Source organism: Gracilinanus agilis, chromosome 2 (genome assembly GCF_016433145.1).
Source record: "Gracilinanus agilis isolate LMUSP501 chromosome 2, AgileGrace, whole genome shotgun sequence".
In the NCBI taxonomy this organism is placed as follows: domain Eukaryota; kingdom Metazoa; phylum Chordata; class Mammalia; order Didelphimorphia; family Didelphidae; genus Gracilinanus; species Gracilinanus agilis.
In genome coordinates this window covers 441,960,038-441,981,113 of record NC_058131.1, presented here as the reverse complement: position 1 = coordinate 441,981,113, position 21,076 = coordinate 441,960,038, and the positions used below count along the sequence as shown (strand labels likewise).

Sequence of the window (21,076 nt, the reverse complement as noted above, 5' to 3'; positions counted from 1 at the left end):
CAGTTTATTAATAGTTCATAATCCTCCAAAGTTTGGAATTTCTTGGGTCTCTGTCTCAATAGCTCTCAATATATCTTCAAAATATTTAAAAAAAAACTTTTACTTATAAAACATTATGCTAAAGCATAAAACCTCCTAAAGACAAATATAATAAATAGATAATTAATGAGTACAATTAAATAAAAATTATAGTAAAAGAAGCATGAAAAAGATTACAAACTTAACAACTAAATAATTTCATCCTAAAGAATTGATGAGTCATAGAACAAAAATTAGAAATAATTTTTTTTCCCAAAGAAAATCACAACAATGAGGCCACATATCAAAAATTCAGCACAAAGTCAAAGCTGTCCTTAGGGGGAAACATATTGCTAAAGATGTCCATCAATATAAGAAAGAAAAGAAAAAAATCAATGAATTGGGAAGCATTAACAATATTTGAAAAGTAATATTTTTAAAAATACAATTAAAGGGCAGCCGGGTAGCTCAGTGGCTCGAGAGCCAAGCCTAGAGAAGGGAGGTCCTAGGTTCAAGTCTGGCCTCAGACACTTCTCAGCTGTGTGACCCTGGGCAAGTCACTTGACCCCCATTGCCTACTCTTCTGCCTTGGAGCCAATACACAATATTGACTCCAAGATGGAAGGTAAGGGTTTAAAAAAATACAATTAAAACCTAAACTAGACATTTGAAATACAAAGAAATAAAATTGAATATAAAAATAATCTACAGAATTAAAAAAGAGCCATTTTTAAAACCTTAAAAAAGAAGCATAATATTATAAAGAAACTAAATTGCTAATTTAAAAATAGGGGGAAGAATTCACAATGAATGAAAAAGAAATAAAGGAATTTATAAGAAACAATTTTCCTAACTGTGTAACAAATGAAATGGACAAATATTTTACAAAAACATAAAATACATTGATTAACAGAGAGAATTTAAATATCCAAATCCCAGAAAAAGAAACTGAGCAAACCATAAAAATACCCTCAAAGAAAGAGGGGAAAAAAACACAGGTCTATATCACTTTCCAAGTAAATTCTACTAAATAATTTGATAAATTTAATGGTTTTAGTTAACAAAGTATGACTAATATATGTATGTATGTGTATTTAGATATTTACATTCATGACATAATATGTCATCTCATTAGATCATTTTGACAACCGTGACTATAAAAATTTTATTATGATGCCTATTTTACAAATTAATACTCAAAGATATTATATGATTTTTCCAAGATCACATAGTATCCTCCTTCTGAAAGCCTTTTTCAAACAACATTATATTTCTATATTTTTCCTTGTGGAAAAGAAATACAGGATGGTAAAGGAAGATTTGTCTTTGGAGCAGTGGCTTAAGAGCATTTCCTCTTACCTTTAATCTCTTGCCTTTTTTTTGACATAAGAATACCATGAGTAAGAAAACTGATAAATATTGTCCTATGATGAATTTTATTTTTAAATAAATTTTCTTTATCAGTCTTATATTAAGGTTTTACATCTACAGAAATGAAAAGGATTCTGTTAATCATGATATACAGAGAGAAATGATTGTCCAGAAAGGGAAGAGAAACTGATCCTTAATACAAAGTTCTATTACTTTATTAAAAAAAAGCATATGTTCAGTACTTTACTCTTTTACTCTCATTGGAATGACTTAGTGGAAAGAGAGTCAAACAGATGTTAAAAAGTAATCAGTCCATATCCTGAAAACAAAGAATTTCAAAGATTGTTTTGAACTTAAATAGGAAAATGTTAACTCTACCAAAACTAGTTTTAAAATAAAGTTGTAATACACTTACCGTCAGTTTTGAATTTGCTATCTTCTTCCATTCCCATAATATACCTTCCATGATTCAATGGTGGAATATTTTCTGGAAAAGGATAATTTTTAAGAACTCCCTCCGAATAGATGGAAAGAGCTTTCATTTCTGAAGACATAGCTCCACCATCTGGGTAGAGTTGGATAGTTTCATTTTTAGGATGAAATGGTGGAGATTCTGTTAAGAGATCCAGAAATTCTTCATTTGTATCTGGTGGATATGAGCTTTTAATTCCTTTTTGCTGAGAAGACTTAATTTGGCCTTCTGATATCAGAAAAATCGCCTCCCTCTCTGGTGTCCTTTTAGTTTGAGGATATAAGGAATCAGATTCTGTTCTGGAAGATATTGGTGAATGGCTAGGTGCTGGATATAGCAATTTGAATTTTAGTTCTGAGTCCAATGGATAGAATATACCATGTTTTGATTTGCCATTATCTATCTGACTAGGAGAACTGGCATTTGAGTCAAGTGAAGTTTCTGTCTTGCTATTACTATCGGATACTAGTTCTTGTCCACTGGGTGAATGTTCACTTTCATTACCATCTTTGTTATTAAAAACTTTAATATAATCCATATTGTCTTCAGTATAATTACTTTCCAGAACATTGTACTCAGCAGCATTATTAAGAAAATGCTCCAGAGAATGGACTATTGAAAGGTTTCTTCTGAATTTCGCAGGTTCAACATTATCCAGCTGGAATATGCTGCCAATGTGAAAAGCCCATACTCCAGGAATGCCAAGGTTACTTATTCTAAAGAAAAAAATGAACAATTAGTTGAAGTTATCATACCTTAAAACCTACACATATTTTAAACATTCTTACAGAGTTCATTTACCTTGCTTTGTTTTGCTCTACATCAGCAGGTCATATCCATAGTTTTTAGTGGTTTTAAAATGAGATAAAAAAACAAATATGATAATGAAAAGGAATATACCACACATTTCTTATAAATGAGGTTAACTATTCCCTTCAAAGGTTATGTATACATATGGTACCCAAAAATCAGGTTGAAAAATTTATTGAATTATTTTTCAACAACATTTATTTGGTTGTCTCACAGCAAAATCTCAATGTCTGAAAACATCCAAACTTCATGAGGGTAAGAGTTATGCATTATTTAAGTTTGTATCTTTCCAGTAAAAAAAAAAATACTGAATTTGGTTTAAAGGGGCCTAGAGTCAAATCTCAGCTCTGCTACTAAATATATTAACCAAGTCATTTAACTTCACCCATAAAATGAGGAGGTTGGACCAAGTAGCCAGGTAGGTTAATACTAGCTGTAAATCTATCATTCATATATGAATTCTTAATAAATGCTCAATGAATATAATCGATTCAAATGAGTGAATTCATTCTTCACCTGCCTTTGTACCATCATCTAATATAATTAGATAAGAATGCTCACAAATCCTTATCAGAGTTTCAAAAATAATAAAAAATAATATGTAAGAACAACTCCCTCAAAATAGATTGAAAAGGGTTTCCATTTCTAAAGATACATTTACATCATCTGGGTGGGTTTAGATTGTTTCATTTTTAGTTTTTATTTAGTTTCACTTTCAGATTTGAAAGCACAGCCTTCAAGATCATTTTTAACACAGGAAATTTTCTTTTCCATAATTGTGATTTTGGTTTGCGTAAAGTGATGAAAGATGAATAAATACTAAAATATCCCATGGGGGAAATGACAAAATACAAAGTTATATGCAATATGCAATAAAATATGCCATAATATGCATATTATAAACATATGCAATAACAATATATGCGATATATGCATATTGTATGCAATAACAACAATAGCACACAAAACCAAAAACAAACCTTAATCAAAATAGTAGAACATGTTCAATTTTTAAAAAGTATTTCAAGAAGGGCAGCTGAGTGAATTGAGAGCCAGGCCTAGAGACACTTCCTTTAGTATCTTTGATGTAATCATCAAAGACCTGATTTGTGTACTGAAATCCAAACTTTACAAAAATGGAATAAGCAATTTAATTTTATTAACTCAGTTTATAACATTTTTTTAAACCCTTACCTTCCGTCTTGGAACCAATACAGTGTATTGGCTCCAAGGCAGAAGAGTGGTAAGGGTAGACAATGGGGGTCAAGTGACTTGCCCAGGGTCACACAGTTGGGAAATGTCTGAGGCCAGATTTGAATCTAGGATCTCCTGTCTCTAGGCCTGGTTCTCAATCCACTAAGCTACCCAGCTGCCCCCTTTATATCATTTTTGATAGTTCTAAAACTCTATCCCTGTCAAAAGCCATGAGATTTCCTTGAGAACCACTCAATTAAGAACATGGGTTGATGGCAGCTGGGTAGCTGAGGTCCTAGGTTCAAATCTGGCCTCAGAAACTTCCCAGCTGTGTGACCCTGGGCAAGTCACTTAACCCCCATTGCCTAGCCCTTACCACTCTTCTGCTTTGGAACCAATACACAGTATTGATTCCAAGATGGAAGGTAAGTGTTTAAAAAAAAAGAACATAGGTTAATGTCCATAATAGAAAATAAATAATTCATTGAATTGAACACTGAACATTGAACATTCTCACAAATGTTCATTGCCTTCTTCTGGAATTCTATAGTGAAATATTTTCCATTACAGTAGAAAGGATATTTTAAAAATGTGATTTTTAAGGAAATTTTTTTAATCAGTTAATTTTTGGTACTATGTATATTAAATATGTCTGTAAACAAATAGGAGAAACTGAAAAAATAAGGAAAATCTTGGAGATATAAGAAGACTAAACTGGATGTTATATAAAGTGCTGCTTTCATGAAATTACATATTAAAATAGCTAATGAAAATCTTCAAATAATAAAATAATTAAGATATATTTCATAAAGTTAAATTGAAATTATCATTCAGCTAGATTTAAATCACTTTCTTCTCTTATATTGTGCTGATTTTATTCTATCCTTAAATGCAGGCCATCTTCAAAACATGATGATACAGGAAATTTAATTTTTGTTTTCTTCAGTAGGAAAATAAAGCTAGAAACACTAAAGGATCATAACTGGCTTAGTTAAGTAACACTCAAAGAATAATAAAACTTTCCTTTATCAATTTCAAATAATTTTAAGTTTAAAGAATGCATACATATTTAAGGTTTGTACAATGGGATTAGATCAAAGGATCTGAATCTGAAAGAGGCTTGAATTTAGGGATCAACTTAGAACTTAGAATTCCTAATCTATTTGAGGGAACTGAAGACTATAACAATGAGAAATCTCCCCAAAATGAATTAAAAGGGAAAAAAAGGTGTTTATAGAGGCAAGGAATGAAATATGACCTAATAGACCATGAAACTAAAACAAAGAAAAGAAAGAATGTAAAGAGATAAGTAAGGATATTATGGTAGGTGTTTAATAATCATAACATTTATTTAGTACACTCTGTGCCAGGCACTGTACTAAGCACCTTATAATTGTTATATTTGTTATCTCATTCAATACTGAGCACAGTGCATGGCACATAGTAACCATTTAATAAATGTTGATTGATTGATTGATCCTCTCAACTGTGAAATCAGGTGCTATTATTATCCCTCCTGATAGAGGATGAGGATCTGAAGATGAGGAATCTGAAGAAGATGGAGGCTGACTTGCCTAGGGTCACAAAGATAGTGTCTGAGGCCAGATTTGAACTCTAGTCTTCTTGACTCCTAGTCTGGTGTACTTTCTGCCAATTCTTTGACACATTATTAGCCTTTGTACTATCATTCTCTTTAAGTTTAGGCAATGAACAAAAAAATAAACCAACTCCTGATTTGTAGAGTTTGCCAATTTCTGAGGTTTATATGCTCTCTTCCCTGCATACAGGTGACTTATTGTAATCCTTCATAAGACAGTAACAGAAATAAGTTTAGAATGAATGAATACCAATTAGTAAGGAAGATAAATAGGCATACTGTTGGAATGAGAAACTTTGTTATTGGAGGTCTAAAATTTTCCATGGTTATTAACTTTTTCTATATGTAACAAAATATTATTTAGTGATCTGAAAATCTTGTGCATCTTCTAAATGCTCATCAAATTCCAAGTATGTGAAAGTTTATGTAAAGTAAAAAACTGTCAGTGCTTAATACTTACTGGTAGAGATTTTTCACAGATTGTTCAGTGCTAGTTACACTAAAATAAAGTCCTTCTCTTGTCTGATAGTCATCTTTACCTCGGCTGAAGCCCACTCTGGCTGGAAGTTCAAGCTGTATATTATGAGATTCTTTGGGGTAGGTTCCAAAGAACTGAAGTCCATTAGTAGGATAAAGAAAGAGAGCATAGGTATCAAACTCATCAAATGCCAAAACTACTTGAAAAGTATTCATCTGTGAAAGAAAACAGAACATAAGTTAAAAAACAAAGCTTTCCTAAAAACATAAGATTTTCTTTTCTTTTCTATTAAGGACCATAGTAAAAAGTATCATAGATTTTTTGTTTCTATTCAGAGTTGTTACTTACATCAAATTCCTCCAAATTACTCTAACAGACTGAAGCCCTGTCCTGGTGTCAGAAAGATCTGGGATCTTTACCTTGACATATACAATGTGTGCCTGGGCAAGTCACCTATCCTCTCAGTTCTCTAGACAACTCTAAAAGCACAAGTGACAGATAAGTTGCTAACCTACAAGGGAAGAGGGAATTCTTTACCTATAGTAATGAAATAAGTCCAAACTTTATCTTACCCACCATTTATCTCAGAGAAAAGTTAGCAATAACCCCAGGATTAAGACTACAGAGGGAAGGAGGGAATTCTTTTTGGTTCCTATTGTATTTTTTTCCCTTTAAACTCTTACCTTCTGTCTTAGAATTGACACTGTATCATTTCCAAGGCAGAATAACGGTAAGGTTGATGCAACTGGGATTAAGTGACTTGTCCAGGGTCACACTCCTAATAAGCCTCTGCAGCAAGTTTTGAACCCAGAATCTCCTATCTCTAGGCCTGTTTCTCTATCCATTCAGCCACCCAGCTATTTCTAGTACCAATTACTTTTGAGGAGTGTAATAGGCAAATGTATAGATTAAGTTTTAGACATTTAAGGTAGATAGCAATCAGGCTGTCAGGTAAGACCTAAATGTTCCAATGATGGAATAGTGGCAAGGAAGTCTTTTCCCTGCAGGGACTCTGATATGGCTGAGAGCAGTTGGAAGCTGGTTTAACTGTCTCCAGTGAAGAGCCCAGGAAAGTGGATTTGTCCATTACAAGAAGTCATCTATCCTGTGAGGAAGTGCAGGTTTGAGCATTGGACACAGCTCTGAAGGGTGGACCTTCAGGCTGCTTCAGCTCGCTGCCTTCATCTCTCTGTGGATTAATTTGCTGTGGACCTGTGTTCCTGGAAACCCTCGAACACTGCTGGAACAGAAGTGGACACAATTTGTGAGACATCCATTTTCCTTCCAGCCAGCCAGGCTGAACTTGGCAGCCTGTGTTAGTAAAGTAGATTTTTACCCATTTCTAGTCCCCGAAGTCTGTCCATAGTTATTTAGTGTAGTGTGACCTCTCCCTACATCTTTTACCTTTAAAATCATTATTAAACTGTGTTTTATAACTTCCTCTTGTTCCTTTTCCGCAACCCAAAGGGCTCACCATAATTTAATAGGAAATCCGTGGCCGAGTTGGTCTGAAGTGACAGTTGTTTCTCAACTGTCACCACTCATTCCCAAGTCCTGTGTTTGTGGGGTTGGGTGAGATTTCCAGTGTGTTATTGAGTCAAGCAGTTATCCCACTTCACCCTTCATTCCTCCTTCATCCCCTTTTCTACAAACCCCTGTGTATTTATTAACCTACATCAGGAGGAGGGAGATTATTTTTGACAAAAAGGAGGTCAAGTGGCTATTGGGAGTTTGCCAATTGGAGCACAGAGTGATGGGAAACCTTCATTACTAAACCAAGAGCTATGAGTGGAAGACATTAGACAGAGTAGTAGAAGAGGAAAGGCAGCATAGCAACTGGCAACAAATCTCAGGAAGCCAATCAAATGGAAAATTAAATAGCATTGTGAGTGAGATAGTAAGGCCAATTGGAGGGCCTCTTTGTTTCTGTACAAGCTTTTTACAAGCTCTTCAATTATGGAAAAAATGATCTATTCTCCTTTTGCTTGTCCAACCATTTCCTTCCTGTTACTCATCCAGGTGAGTGAGGAGATGGGATAAGCAAAGGGCATAAAAGGGATAAAGTACCCACCTCCAGTTTTAGTATTACTGTAGCCTACAATTGAGAATCTATTCATTAGGTATCCCATTAGTCATAATTCATAAGTTATGCAAAGTTACTTTCTTTCAGTGTTGTTTTTTTTAAGTGTTCTCTTTCCTCTTTTCACCTTATTCTGCATTAGTTCATACTTTCTAGGCTTATCTAAAATAATCTTTCATCTTTTCTTATGGTGTAATAATATTCAAAATTATAGTCATAACATAATTTTGGGGGTCTCTTCCAATTTCTAAACCTCCTCTTGGGGACTTTTTTGTTTTTCCTTTTTCCTCTTTTTTTGTTCCCTTTTCAGGATCATAAAGTTTCTTTTGCTTGTGACTATTCTTTCTCCTGTATTATCTTCTTTCTTCTTGAGTTTCATGCATTTCTACATCAAAATGTTTGTTCATGTGTTTAATTCACCTTCATCTAGTTCAGATAATAAAGTGAAATGTTGAGCACTTCTACTCTATTTACTTTTTTACTCCATGTTTATTTACTTTCTCTCATATACTTCAATTATAAGATATAATAAATTCACCCTGTTTTTCCTACTTTAAACACTATTTTATTCCTTTTACATTCTTCTCTTTCTTTACTTAAAACATTTAGAACGGTGATTCCCAAAGTGGGCACCACTGCCCCCTGGTGGGTGCTGCAGAGATTTAGGGGGGCAGTAATGGCCACACTTTTTTTGTATTACATTCTATTCTGAGTTCAATAAATAGTTTCATAATTTCCAGGGGATGCTAAGTAATATTTTTTCTGGAAAGGGGGAGGTAAGCCAAAAAAGTTTGGGAACCACTGGTTTAGAACATAAGCAATTCACTCCTAGATTCAGGGCTCTTATTGAACTCCCTTAATACTTTGTGGGGGTTTTTTTGTTTTATTTTTAGTCGTATTTTGTTTTTTTCCAATGATTTATAAGAACAATTTTGAAGATTTCCAAAATTTTAAGTTCCAAATTCTCTCCCTCTCTGCCATCCATCTCCTTGAAATGGCAGGCAATCTGATATAGTAAATATATGTGCAGTCATAAAAATAACATTTCCCTATTATTCATGTTGTAAAATAATACCCCAAAATATTCCAAGAAAAATTTTAAAAGTTTTTAAAATTATGCTTTGATCTGCATTCAAACTCTTTTTTTTTGCTATGGAAGTAGATAGCATTTTTTAATCCTAAATCTGAGATCACTTGGATAGCTGAGTAACTACAATTGATGATTGTACAATATTGCTGGTACAGTGTACAATGTTCTCATGGTTCTTCTGCTCATCTCATTTTGCATCAGTTCATGTGAATCGTTCCAGGGTTTTTGAGAGCTCATCATTTCTTCTAGCCCAAAAGTATTCTATCACAATTACATATCACAACATGTTCAGTCATTGACCAATTGATGGGCATCCCTCAATTTCAATTTGCATGCCACCATAAAGAGAGCTGTTATAAATATTTTTGTACACATAGGTAGGTCCTTTTCATTTTTTATCTTTTTGAGATGCAGACTTAGTAATAGTATTGCTGGGTCAAAGGAGATATATGCTTTTATAGTCCTTTGGGTATAGTTCCAAATTTCTCTCCAGAATGGAAGGATCAATGCACAACTCCACCAACAGTGCATTAGTGTCTCAATTTTCCCACATCCCCTCCAACATTTTTCATTTTCCTTTTCTGTCATATTAGTTAATTTGATAGGTGTGGAAGGTACTTCAGAGTTGTTTTAATTAGCATTTCTTTAATTGGTAGGGATTTAGAGCACATTGAGTACCCTTGATTACTTTGCCTCAAAACTGCACTTTAATATTCTTTGACCCTTTATCAATTGGGGAATGACTTGTAATCTCACACATGTGACACAGTTCTCTATTTCAGAAGTGAGGCATTTATCAGAGAAACTTGCTGTAAATTTTTTTCACAATCATGAATACCACGTATTTCTCCCCATCCTATTTTCCCTCTTGTTTATCCTACTCTCCCTCCTTTTACCCTGCCCATCATCAAAAGTGTTTTGCTTCTGACCACTGCCTTCCCTAATCTGCCCTCCTTTCCTTGTCCCCTTTCCTTCCTATTTTCCTGTAGGGTAAGACATATTACTATACCCACCTGAATGTGTATGGTATTCTCTATTTGGGTCAATTCCAATGAGAGTAAGGTCCAAGCACTGCCCCCAAGTGGTTCTCCCATCTTCTCTTCCCCCATAAAAGCTCCCCTGTGTCTCTTTTATTTAAGATAATTTACTCCACTCTTCCTCCCTCCTTCTCTCAGTGCATTCCTCTTTCTCATCCTTGCATTTTTTGAAGATATCACCTCATTGTAGTTAACTCAAACCCATGCCCTCTATGTATGTATATTCCCTCCAACCACCCTAATAATGATAAAGTTCTAAGGAGTTACAGGTTTCATCTACCCATGTAGAAATGTAAACAGTTTAACCTTATTGTATCGCCTATGATTTCTCTTTCATGAATACCTTTTATGCTTCTCTTTAGTCTTGTATAAGAAAGTCAGATTTTCTATTCTTTTCATCAGTAATACCTGAAAATTTTCTATTTCATGAAATATCAGTTGTTTTCCCTGAAGGATTATACTTAGTTTTGTTGAGTACATGATTTTTTAAATTGTAATCCTGGCCCCTTTGCCCTCCAAAATATCATATTCCAGGACTTCTGATCCTTTAATGAAGAAGCTGTGAAAATCTTGTTTTATTGACACCATGATATTTGAATTATTTATTCTTGTCTGCTTTCAATATCTTCTCCTTGACCTGGGAGCTCTAGAATTTGACTAAAATATTCCTGGAATTTTTCATTTTGAGAATTTTAGCAATTGCTGAGTGGATTTTGTCAATTTCTATTTAATCCTTTGGCTCTAGATTTTTCAGGGCACCTAATAATTTCTTGAAAGATGATATCTAGCCTCCTTTTTTTAACCATGGCTTTCATGTAATTCCAATAATTCTTAAAATACCTCTCCTCTAATGAGATTATTTCAAATTTTCTTTTCTTTTTAAAAATTTTGATTGTTTCTTGATTTTTTATGGAGTCATTAGCTTCCACCTGCCCAATTCTAATTTTAAGAAATTATTTTCTTCAGTGAGTTTTTAAATCTTTTCCCATTTGTCCAATTCTATTTTTTGTGGAATTCATTTCTTCAGTGAATTTTTGTATATCTTTTTTACTTTTGGTTAATTCTTCTTTTTAAGAAGCTATTATTTTCAGTATATTTTTGTGCCTCTACCATTTCAACTATTCTGTTCTTAAAGGTGTTATTTTCTTGGGGGTTTTTGGTACCTTTTTGGTGTTCTTTTTGGGTTTTTTGGACATTTTTTTCATGGTTTTCTTTCACTACTCTCATTTATTTTTCCCAGTTTTCCTTCTACCTCTCTTATTTAAGTTTTAAAATCCTTTCTGAGCTCTTTCAGGAATTCTTTTTGAGACTGAGACTAATTAGTTTTGACTTTGTTGTCTTCTTCTGAGTTTATATTTTGATCTTTCCCGTCGCCATAGTAACTTTCTATGACCAGGTTCAATTTTTGTTGTTATTTACTTATTTTTCCAGTGAATTTCTTGGCTTTTAAAAAATGTCAAAGTTGGGCTCTGCTCCTTGGATGGAGAAGGCTGTTCCAAATATAAGGACTTTTGTTCAGCTGCTTTCAAAACTGGTTTGGGGGATCTACGTTTTTAGTTCTTCCAAGGTGTTATTATCTAAGGACCAATGTGTTTGCTATTTTCTTTGCCTGTACTTTGGTCTGTGAGTGACCAACTCTTTCCCACCCCCAGAACTATAACAGGGTCTCAGCTCCCCTATGGTCAAATGACGTAATGTGTACTAGCACTAGCTTCTTCTCACCCTGAGACTGCAACTCAGTTTATGATAGAGTACCAAGACTTGGATCTGTATATGTGTAGTTCCAATGGAGTCGTGCACCCAGTGCCAGCAGTGGGAACCTTATAATCTCTTTCTAACTATTTGTCTGACCTCATTACTGTCTATGGGCTGAGAGATCCAGAAGCAACTGTTGCTGATTTAGTTGCCTCCAAAGCCTGCCTCTGTTTGCTAAGGCAGTGCCTTCCTAGGCATGGTCTTTTCTGGACCACTTTCCACTCTTCTTTTGTTATTTTATTTTTAACCCTTACCTTCCATCTTGGAGTCAATACTGTGTATTGGTTCCAAGGGAGAAGAGTGGTAGGGGTAGGCAATGGGGATCAAGTGTCACTGGGTCACACAGCTTGTTCCTATTAAATTGTACATTTTATTACTTCTGTAGCAAAATCATATTTCATTATATTTATTAATGAAAATCAGTTTATCAATATTCCATCAGAAGGAAACCCTCTCATTCCCATGTTTGGATAATACAAAACCAGAAAGGCCATCAACCAAAAGCATTTTTGTGCATATTAATGCTTTTCCTTTTTTATGCATATAAAGATAGTAGTAGAATAACTGGATCAAATGGGTATGAACATTTTAAGAAATTTAGGGCATAGTTCCAAATTAATTTCCAGACTGGCTGGATCAATTTACAGCTCTACCATCAGTTCATTAGCTTATTTACTATAAATCTTCCATTTTTTCTTCTTTTATGACTTTTGCCAGTCTTATAACTATAAGGAAGAACATCAGAGTTGTTTTATTTTGTAATGCTTTGCCTATTGGTAATTTAGAGCATTTTTACAAAATTATTTATAGATTAATTATCTACCAGGAAAGAGTCCTGAAGCTTATAAATTTGAATAAGTTCTTAATGTAGCTTGGATATGAAATTTTTACCAAAGACCTTCCTTACAAAATATATTTGCCCAAGTTGCTTTGAATTTTATTACTAGATTTATTTGCTCAAAAACTTTTAAATTTTATATAATCAAAATTGTCCCTTTTATCTTATATGATCCTCTCTATTACTTCTTTAATCAGGAAACAGATTTGAAAGTCAATTTTTCCTTGTTCTCATTTGTTTATGTTGTGAATTTTTATATCTGTTATTTGTAGCTTATCTTGATGTATGGTGTGAGGTATTGATCTGAACTTAATTTCTGCCAAATTACATCTAATTTTCTTAGAAGTTTTTGAAAAATAATGAGTCCTTCTCCCAGGAACTTAGGTATTTGCATTTTGTTAATTTTTTTCATATTCAGTATCTAATCAGATCGAACTTTTTATTTCTTACACATTGCCAAATGAAGAAAGAATAAGTAAGAAAGATGGATAAACTGGGAGAAAGGGAAAAAAAAGAAATATCACATTAAAGGTACTCATAAAAGATAACAATTGAGAAAAGGAGAAGTAGATAAAAGGCAACACTTAAAACTCACACATCTGAACTGGTTTAAGGAAATATATATATACACACACACATATATATGTATATATACACACACATACAGAGAGCTGAGTATAGAAATTTGTATTAGAGATTATAAGAGGTAGCTAAAGGGAGGCACTATCCAGAAGCAAAATTGACTTTTGAGGAGGGGACAGGGTAAAAAGAGAGAGAAAGAGAGAGAGAGAGAGAGAGAGAGAGAGAGAGAGAGAGAGAGAGAGAGAGAGAGAGAGAGAGAGGGATGAATGGAAGAGAATAAGATGGTGAGAAATAGAGTTAGTTTACAAATAAGATGTTTACAAAGTACATTTGAAACAGAAAGTCATGCTCAGATTTTAATAAGGGATTCAATCAGAATCTATTATGCTTCATTTGAAGTAAAAAAAAAAAAGTCTGGGATAGCAATCATGATCTCAGACAAAGCAAAAGCAAAAAAAAAACTGACTAAAGAAACAAGGAGACTACATTTTTACTAAAAGGTAGAATGAATTAATATTAATATTGAACATTTATGCTCCAAATGGTAGTGTTCAAATTCTTAAAAGTAAAAATTAAATGAGTTATAGGAGGAAATAGACATTAAAAATATACTAAAGGGAAGTAACTAGATGGCTCAACGGATTGAGATCCAGTCTCAGAGATGAGAGGTTCAAATCTAGCCTCAAACATTTCCTGACTTTGTGAACCCAGGCAAATCATTTAACCTCCATTGTCTAGTCCTTACCACTCTTCTGCCTTAGAACAAATATAGAACCTCCCATTTCTCAACAAGATGAATCTGACCATAAAATAAACAAGAAAGAAGTTGAGGACATAAATAGAATTTTGGAAAAAATTAGATATGAAAGCTCTCCAGAGAATATCAAATATCTGAATAGAAAGAAGTATATCTTTTTTGCAGTTATACATGGCACCCAAATGAAAACATCATATATTAGAACATAAAAACCTCACAAACACAGGCAGAAAAGCAGAAATATTATATTTATCTGTTTGATCCTGTGTTAGTGGAAATTTGGGGTTCATTGAGCTTAAATATTTAGATATTTGATATAAACTTCTTGTGGACATTTAGGGGACTTGAGAACTACATTTCCCATGATTCAAAGGGTTTCTTGTCTTACGTGGTGAAGTGAGCCAATGTAAAGCATAGCTTAAATAGAGAGAACTTGATTGGGAAGCAGCCAGGTGGGCAGGAGGTAATAGAGGGTGATTTGAATTAGATCTTAGCAGGTGTGTGATCTTTTTTATTTTACCAACATGGCTTTAAATAAAATATTAATATTTTTCTCTATATCTATCTATATCCATTTTATTCATAACAGTTCTGGCAAGCACATTGGAAACGTAATTCTCAATTTTTCAGATAGCCTACCAAGCCACACAACTCTGAGAGCATTCAAAATCCTCTCCAGAGCTATGGACATGCTTCTGCCGGTTTTGCACTTTTCTTTTTGGCCACTTTGCTCAGTTCTTTTGAGCAATTTTTTCAAAAGGGGAAAGTTATTTTTCTGCACCCTGCTATTTTCTTTTGAGGGATTTTTCCAGTAAAAGGGAATGCCATTTTTCCAACAGCCTGTTTCTGGCTGCTAGTTCATATATTCCCCATGGACTTGGCTTCAGCGAGTGCTGGCCCCACCCGCTGGCCCCTCCCTGAGTCCCTAGTTTTTTCCTGCCATTCAGTTCTGTTCACAGCTCCTGCTAGGCTGTTCCAATGCTGGATACCTGCTGCTGCCGCTGCTGCTGACCCCTAACTGTTCCTGCTGACACTGATCCCTTTACCACCAAATGTCAGTGCCCTTCCTGCTGATGCTGATGCCTCTTTCCACCGACTCCTGAGACTCCTGCTTTCCCACCCCAGATGCCCCAGCTGGTTGATGCCAATCCCAGAGACTTAAGCTGCTGCTTAAGATTTGGGAAGTATACCAAGAAAAAAAAAACCCCTTCTCTCTCTGGGACTTTCCTAGAGGTGTTTCCTCATAGACATTAATGACTTTTAATCTGAAGAAAGCTTCTTTAGCTACCTTCCTCCCCCCCACACGCCATCCATGTGGTTCTCTTAAAGCCTGACCTAGGCAACCCTCCCCACACACACAAGCCCTCCATGTGGGATCTCCAACCTGCAGCTTTTCTCTAGCCCCTACCCCAGTTGGCTTCCACATGGGCCCTAGCTTTTACTCTTCAAACAGGAAGTAGAATGGCAAGTGTGGGCTGCATGGCCTATTTCAAACTATTCCTTGCGATTATCTTGCCTGAAACTCTGGGGAGGAATTCACTCCCCCACACTAGACCTGCCCAAGACTTTGAACTATGTACCTTTATGGAGTCATACATGCCCCAGATGGCATATTCTTAAAAGAAAAAAGTTAAATGAATTATGAGGAAATAATAAAACTGTATTAGTGGGGAACCTCAATTTTCCTTCTCAGAACTAGATAAAAATAAGAAAAAATTTACAGAGATGAATAAAACTGAAAAAGTTAGAAATAACAGACCTTTGGAAAAAACTGAAAAATAATAGAAAGGAGTATATATATTTTTTCTTCACTAAAACTTCACAAAAACTGACTTGTGACCCTCACAAACAATTGCAGGAAAGTAGAAGTGTGAATTGTCTTTTCAGACCACAATTGCAATAAAAATTGCATTCAATAAAGTGTTGTGGAAATGTAGACTAAAAATTAAGTGGAAATTAATCATCTAAAACTAAAGGATGGGTGGAAAAAATAAATCATACAAACAATAATAAAATTAAAGAGGATGACAACAATAAGACAACATACTAAATTTTATGTGATACAGAAATTTATACCTCTAAAAAAATTACAACATTGCAATAGAGAAAGAACAGAACAATGACTTGGGCATGAAATTTAAAAAAACTAGAAAAAATAATTTTAAACTTTCTAATTAAACACTAACTTGGAAATATTGAAAATGAAAGGAAATTTTTTACATGATGTCTGCTAAATGCTTCATATCTCAATTATATAGAGAACTAAGTAAATGAATAATGAAAATGTCACTCACTGATAACTATTATGAACAGGCAGTTTTTAGGAGAAAGTCATGTCACACATAGTTATATAAAAAAAATGCTCTAGACCACTATTGATTAGAGAAATGTAAATTAAATCAACTCTGAGGTACTACCTCACATTTATTGACTAGTATGACATAAAAGGAAAATGACAAATGTGGGAGAGGATATGCATAGAAACACTGAAGAAAGGGATTTTGCAAGACTATGCAAAGAAATGTGGTGGAACAGAGAAGGCAAGGAGAAACGATTGGAATTTTGGTAGCAAGGGCTTCTGGGAGTCAATGGTTGCTCTTGGACTCTGAGGAGAGACTCAGCTTTGAGACCCTTCTCCAAGACTGGAAGGAATCCAAATCCTGAGAGACTGATTCCTAATTTGAAATCTACTGAAACCCAGCATTTTAATCCTGATCCCTTATAAAAACAAGACCTGTGTGGGACCAGATCAAACTGACATTTTGCCTGAAGGGTTAGCCCTGAGGGTAGGTTGGATTGGTCCTGAAGACCTCTCATCTATGCCAGCTACTTTTCTAGAGATTTAATTCATTTTGATTTAGCCTAGGATTAGCCAGCATAGAAAGAACATCAGAGAGGGATTCCAGCCTAGCCTCAGCTTTAGCCAAGGGCTGAAGACCCCTGTTAGTCAATCTGAGACATTAATTCGTGAACCCTATTACCCTCTTTCCTGACTCAATTTTGTTATCATCACTTAAATAATCATAAAATTAAGTGTAGTAGTCAGATCTATTAGATAGTGAAAGAAGAAAGAAGAGTGTTAAGTTGATTTTTATCCTGGCGAGAGATCTTTCCAGACTGTAGCACAAAACCTCCCAGTTGCCTGTCTTGATCTCTCAGGTTAGCTTCTATTTCAGAGGAGGAAATCCTAGGAGAGGCTAGGTTAAGCAAAACTCCTAACCAAATGTCCATTCTATCTCCTAAGGTGTTTCTCTACTTTCTGTCACAGTTTGCTGTGTTTTCCTTTTCACCAGATTGTGCTGGCCTAAGACAAAGAGCACAGACATCTTTGCTCTGTCTCAGAGGGAGTTACCCCGTCAGATCAGGTTATGCAAAATCCTGATCAGCTGCTCATATTCATAATACAGGGTCTCCCTCCTTTTTAACAACCCTAATGCACTGTTAGTGGAGTTGTGAACTGATCCAATCATTCAGGAGGACAATATAGAACTATTCCCAAAGGATTACAAAATTACATGCCCTTTGAGCCAGCAATACCATTCTATCTGTACCCCAAAGATATCAAAGAAAAAAAATAAAAGGACTTTTGTTAAAAAAAAACAACAACATTTATAGCATCTCTTTTTGTGGTGATAAAGAATTGAAAAATGATGTCTGTCAATTGAGGAATGGTTGGAAAAGTTGTGGTTTGTGATTGTGAAATAAAATTATTGTGTTTTAAGAAATTATGAGTATGATTTTTTTTAAAACCTGGGGAAATTACATGAACTGAGGTAAAGTGGATTGACTTATGCATCAAAACTGAGTATAATCCTCCAGGAGGGAAAAAATCATTTTTAAAGAAATAGAAAGCTTCCAAGCTTTCCTGATGAAAATATAAGAGCTTCATAGAAACTTTAAATTCAAACATAGGAATTAAGAGAAATTAAAATATTAAGTACAAAGAAATAATTGTAAGGAACTGAATGATGATAAGCTACCTACATTCATATACTGTGAGATGATACTGAAATGCATTTATAGTTTTTTTTAGGTGGTAAATAACTGCAATTTGAGGAGATGCCCATAAATTGATTAATGATTAAATTGCAGGCATAACATTGTTTGTCATCTGACCACCATTTTACCCTCTATTTTAAGAGTTAGGTATTGTTTCCCGTAAGATTTTAAAATGAAACAAAATATCTGAGACCTTTAATAGCAGTACAATGGTACCTTAATACACAAGCACCTTAAGTCATGAGCAATTTAATCATTTGGAAGTTTTCCTGGTATGAAAACTCTCTCTATCAATGTAGTTTAGCAACTTACTTTTAACATAGTTTTGAAGAGTTGCTCAGGATAACAATAGGTTAAACTTATTGTCATACAGCCAGTATGTGGCAGGAGCAGGATTTGAACTGAAGTCCTTTTAAATCTAAAGGCAGGAGGCAGCTAGGTGGCTCAGTGGACTGAGAGCCAGGCCTAAAGATGGGAGGTCCCAGGTTCCAATCTGGCTTCAAATACTTCTTAGCTGTGTGACTCTGGGCAAGTCACTTACCCCCCTCCCCCCATTGCCTAGCCCTTACTGCTCTACCAATACACAATATTGATCCTAAGACAGAAAGTAAGGGTTATTAAAAAAAAATCTAAAGACAGTCCTGTACCAACCAAACCATCTTGACTCTTATATTGTACCTATGAATATTTGTGAATGTTTTGAAGTTGATTGGTAGAATTCCTTAAAATCATGAATGCCTTCTGAATTTTTTTCTGACAATGGGAAAGTTTACTTGCCATCTTCTGGAAATTCTGAAATATTGTAAAGATTTTTAAAAGATTACATTAATTCAAGAATTTAAGACTATAACTTTGAAGTCTCAAGTACCTACAAACTGCTGTTGGAATTACCTTCCTCCTATAGTGAGGAAGTTCTATGTCCATAAAATACAATGGAAAGAACTGGCTCTAGATTTAGAGGACTTGGATTCAAATTCTGCCTCTGTTGCTTATTGCCCAAGTGACTTTGGACAAATCACTTAACCTCTTTGGCCTCAAAATATCTGTAAAATGAGGGTATTAGATTAAGATTCCTGAGTTTCTTTCCAATCTATAACCATTACTTGAGACTGATTTCAATTTGCAATCTTTCAAATTCTTATGATTGTCCTTGAGGTTACATGCCATAAGAATTCAGTCAATGTTACTCCCAAGTTAGAGGTAAAACAAACAAGCAAGTGTTATAGCCAAAAAGCTAACACCATAACTAACAGCTTGACAGCATCATACCCTGTTAAGCAGGGGAGTTTTGATAGCGTCATGCTCTGCTCAGCAAGGCAGTTATCTGGAGCTCACAGTCCCAGGGACACCACTCCTCCCTAGCTCACAGTCTCAGGGACACCACTCCTCCCTAGACAGGACAGCCTTGAAGATTAAGAATCATATCCTGTGGCACCTGGAAACATCCCTACTCCCACTGTCTAGCTATTAGCTAACCCTAAGACAAAGGCACCTATATCCTAGAAACATATATATTCCCTCCTTTGAATGCACCACTTGGGATTCTCTTGCTGAGTTCCCCCAGCGCACACTGGCAATAAAGCTTTCTCCTGCTTTGATTGCATTGTCTCGTGTGTTCCTCTGGTGGCCACCCATTTGAACCCTAACACAAGCATGTTGTGAAGCTTCCCCATTTGCACAGTAAATCTCCTCCTCTAAGAAAGGCTTCCTTCACAGAGGAAAACCTTCTCTAAAAACTCTAGGAAACCACATAAAGAACCCATGAAGAAGTATTTTTGCTTTATAGACAAGTCTAGAGCTTGGTAGAGTCAATTTTAAAATAAAAGAGGTTCTAATTAAATGAAGAATTTCTTGTCTAGTAAACATTCATTTAATCCTGCTCTAGTAAGAACTCCTGTTCTCATTTCCTGTTTTTAGAAGTCTTAGAATTCAAGTCCTCTCCCAAATACTCTACATAGCCTTAATGGTGTTTCTTTTATGGAAAGAGCTCATAGCTGCATCACTTACCAGCCTTGATGGTAACACATTTTGTATCACTTTTTCATAGGCGCTTACTTCCTCCCATGTAGCAAGAAAAGCATGGGTTGGTGTGTAGTTTGCAGCAGTCTTGGGAAACCCAGTCTGAATATATAGAGCAGCCTGTCTCAATACCTCTGTAGACTCATCTTCTCTGTAAGAGATCTTTCCCCTCCCGTTGCTAGTATCAAGGTCAGATAAGAAGGGGGCAATGGCAGGGAATTCTGTAGGAAAGTAATTATCTACATATTGTATCTCTCTAGGAAAGTCTTGAGTTGAGATGATGCCATTAGTGCCCACCTGGAAGGAAACCAAAACACATCTTACAGGCTTCATGTTATTCATTATAACAATTTAAAAAGATTTATGGTATTTCAAACCTATATATCCCCAGTAATTTTTTTCTTCCTGATTTGAGTGGCTCCTTTTGTACCAAACCCAACATTATGTATTCCTTCCTCTCAAGGGATGAAAAACATGACCCCACTGCCTACAACCCTTAATTCCAGTTTTAGATCCCATTACCACAATTTTCTTGGGTCAAGAAAGTCATGAAATAGCCCTGGGATTTGTTTGTGGCCACTCTTATAGGAATGTCCTAGAATTTACAACCTTTTGAATAAAATTCCTCCAAGTCTGAAAAATCATTTCCATCTCTGAACATGACACTTCTACCTAAGTTCCTAAATTACTAACATCTGGATTTCCCCCTTTTTTTTCTGACTGAAATGGTTCTAAATGAAAATCTTGCTTTCCTTCTAAGTATTAGAAGGGGATTGGGGCTAAGTAAATATATCCCTGAAAAAAAACATCAATATTCAAAACCCAGGAGGGAAATGCTGTATGGAGCAATCAGTGTCCTTTTCCTCCTTTCATCTTCCCTCTCTCCCTTCCCTCTCCACCACCGCCTTCCTTTGCCACCTCTCTCCCCCTTTCTTTCTCTCCCTTCCTTTCTACTCCCTCCCTTCCTCTCTACTCCCTC

At 35.1% G+C, this 21,076-nt stretch overlaps 1 protein-coding gene across 1 annotated transcript in view; it reads right to left on the bottom strand.

The window, feature by feature from the left end:
- Window positions 1–21,076, bottom strand: part of NID2 (nidogen 2) — a 110,715-nt gene that overhangs the window by 89,260 nt on the left and 379 nt on the right. The window contains 3 exon segments of the mRNA XM_044659941.1: window positions 1,805–2,577; window positions 5,923–6,155; window positions 20,086–20,394. Coding sequence (XP_044515876.1) covers window positions 1,805–2,577; window positions 5,923–6,155; window positions 20,086–20,394 — 1,315 coding nt within the window.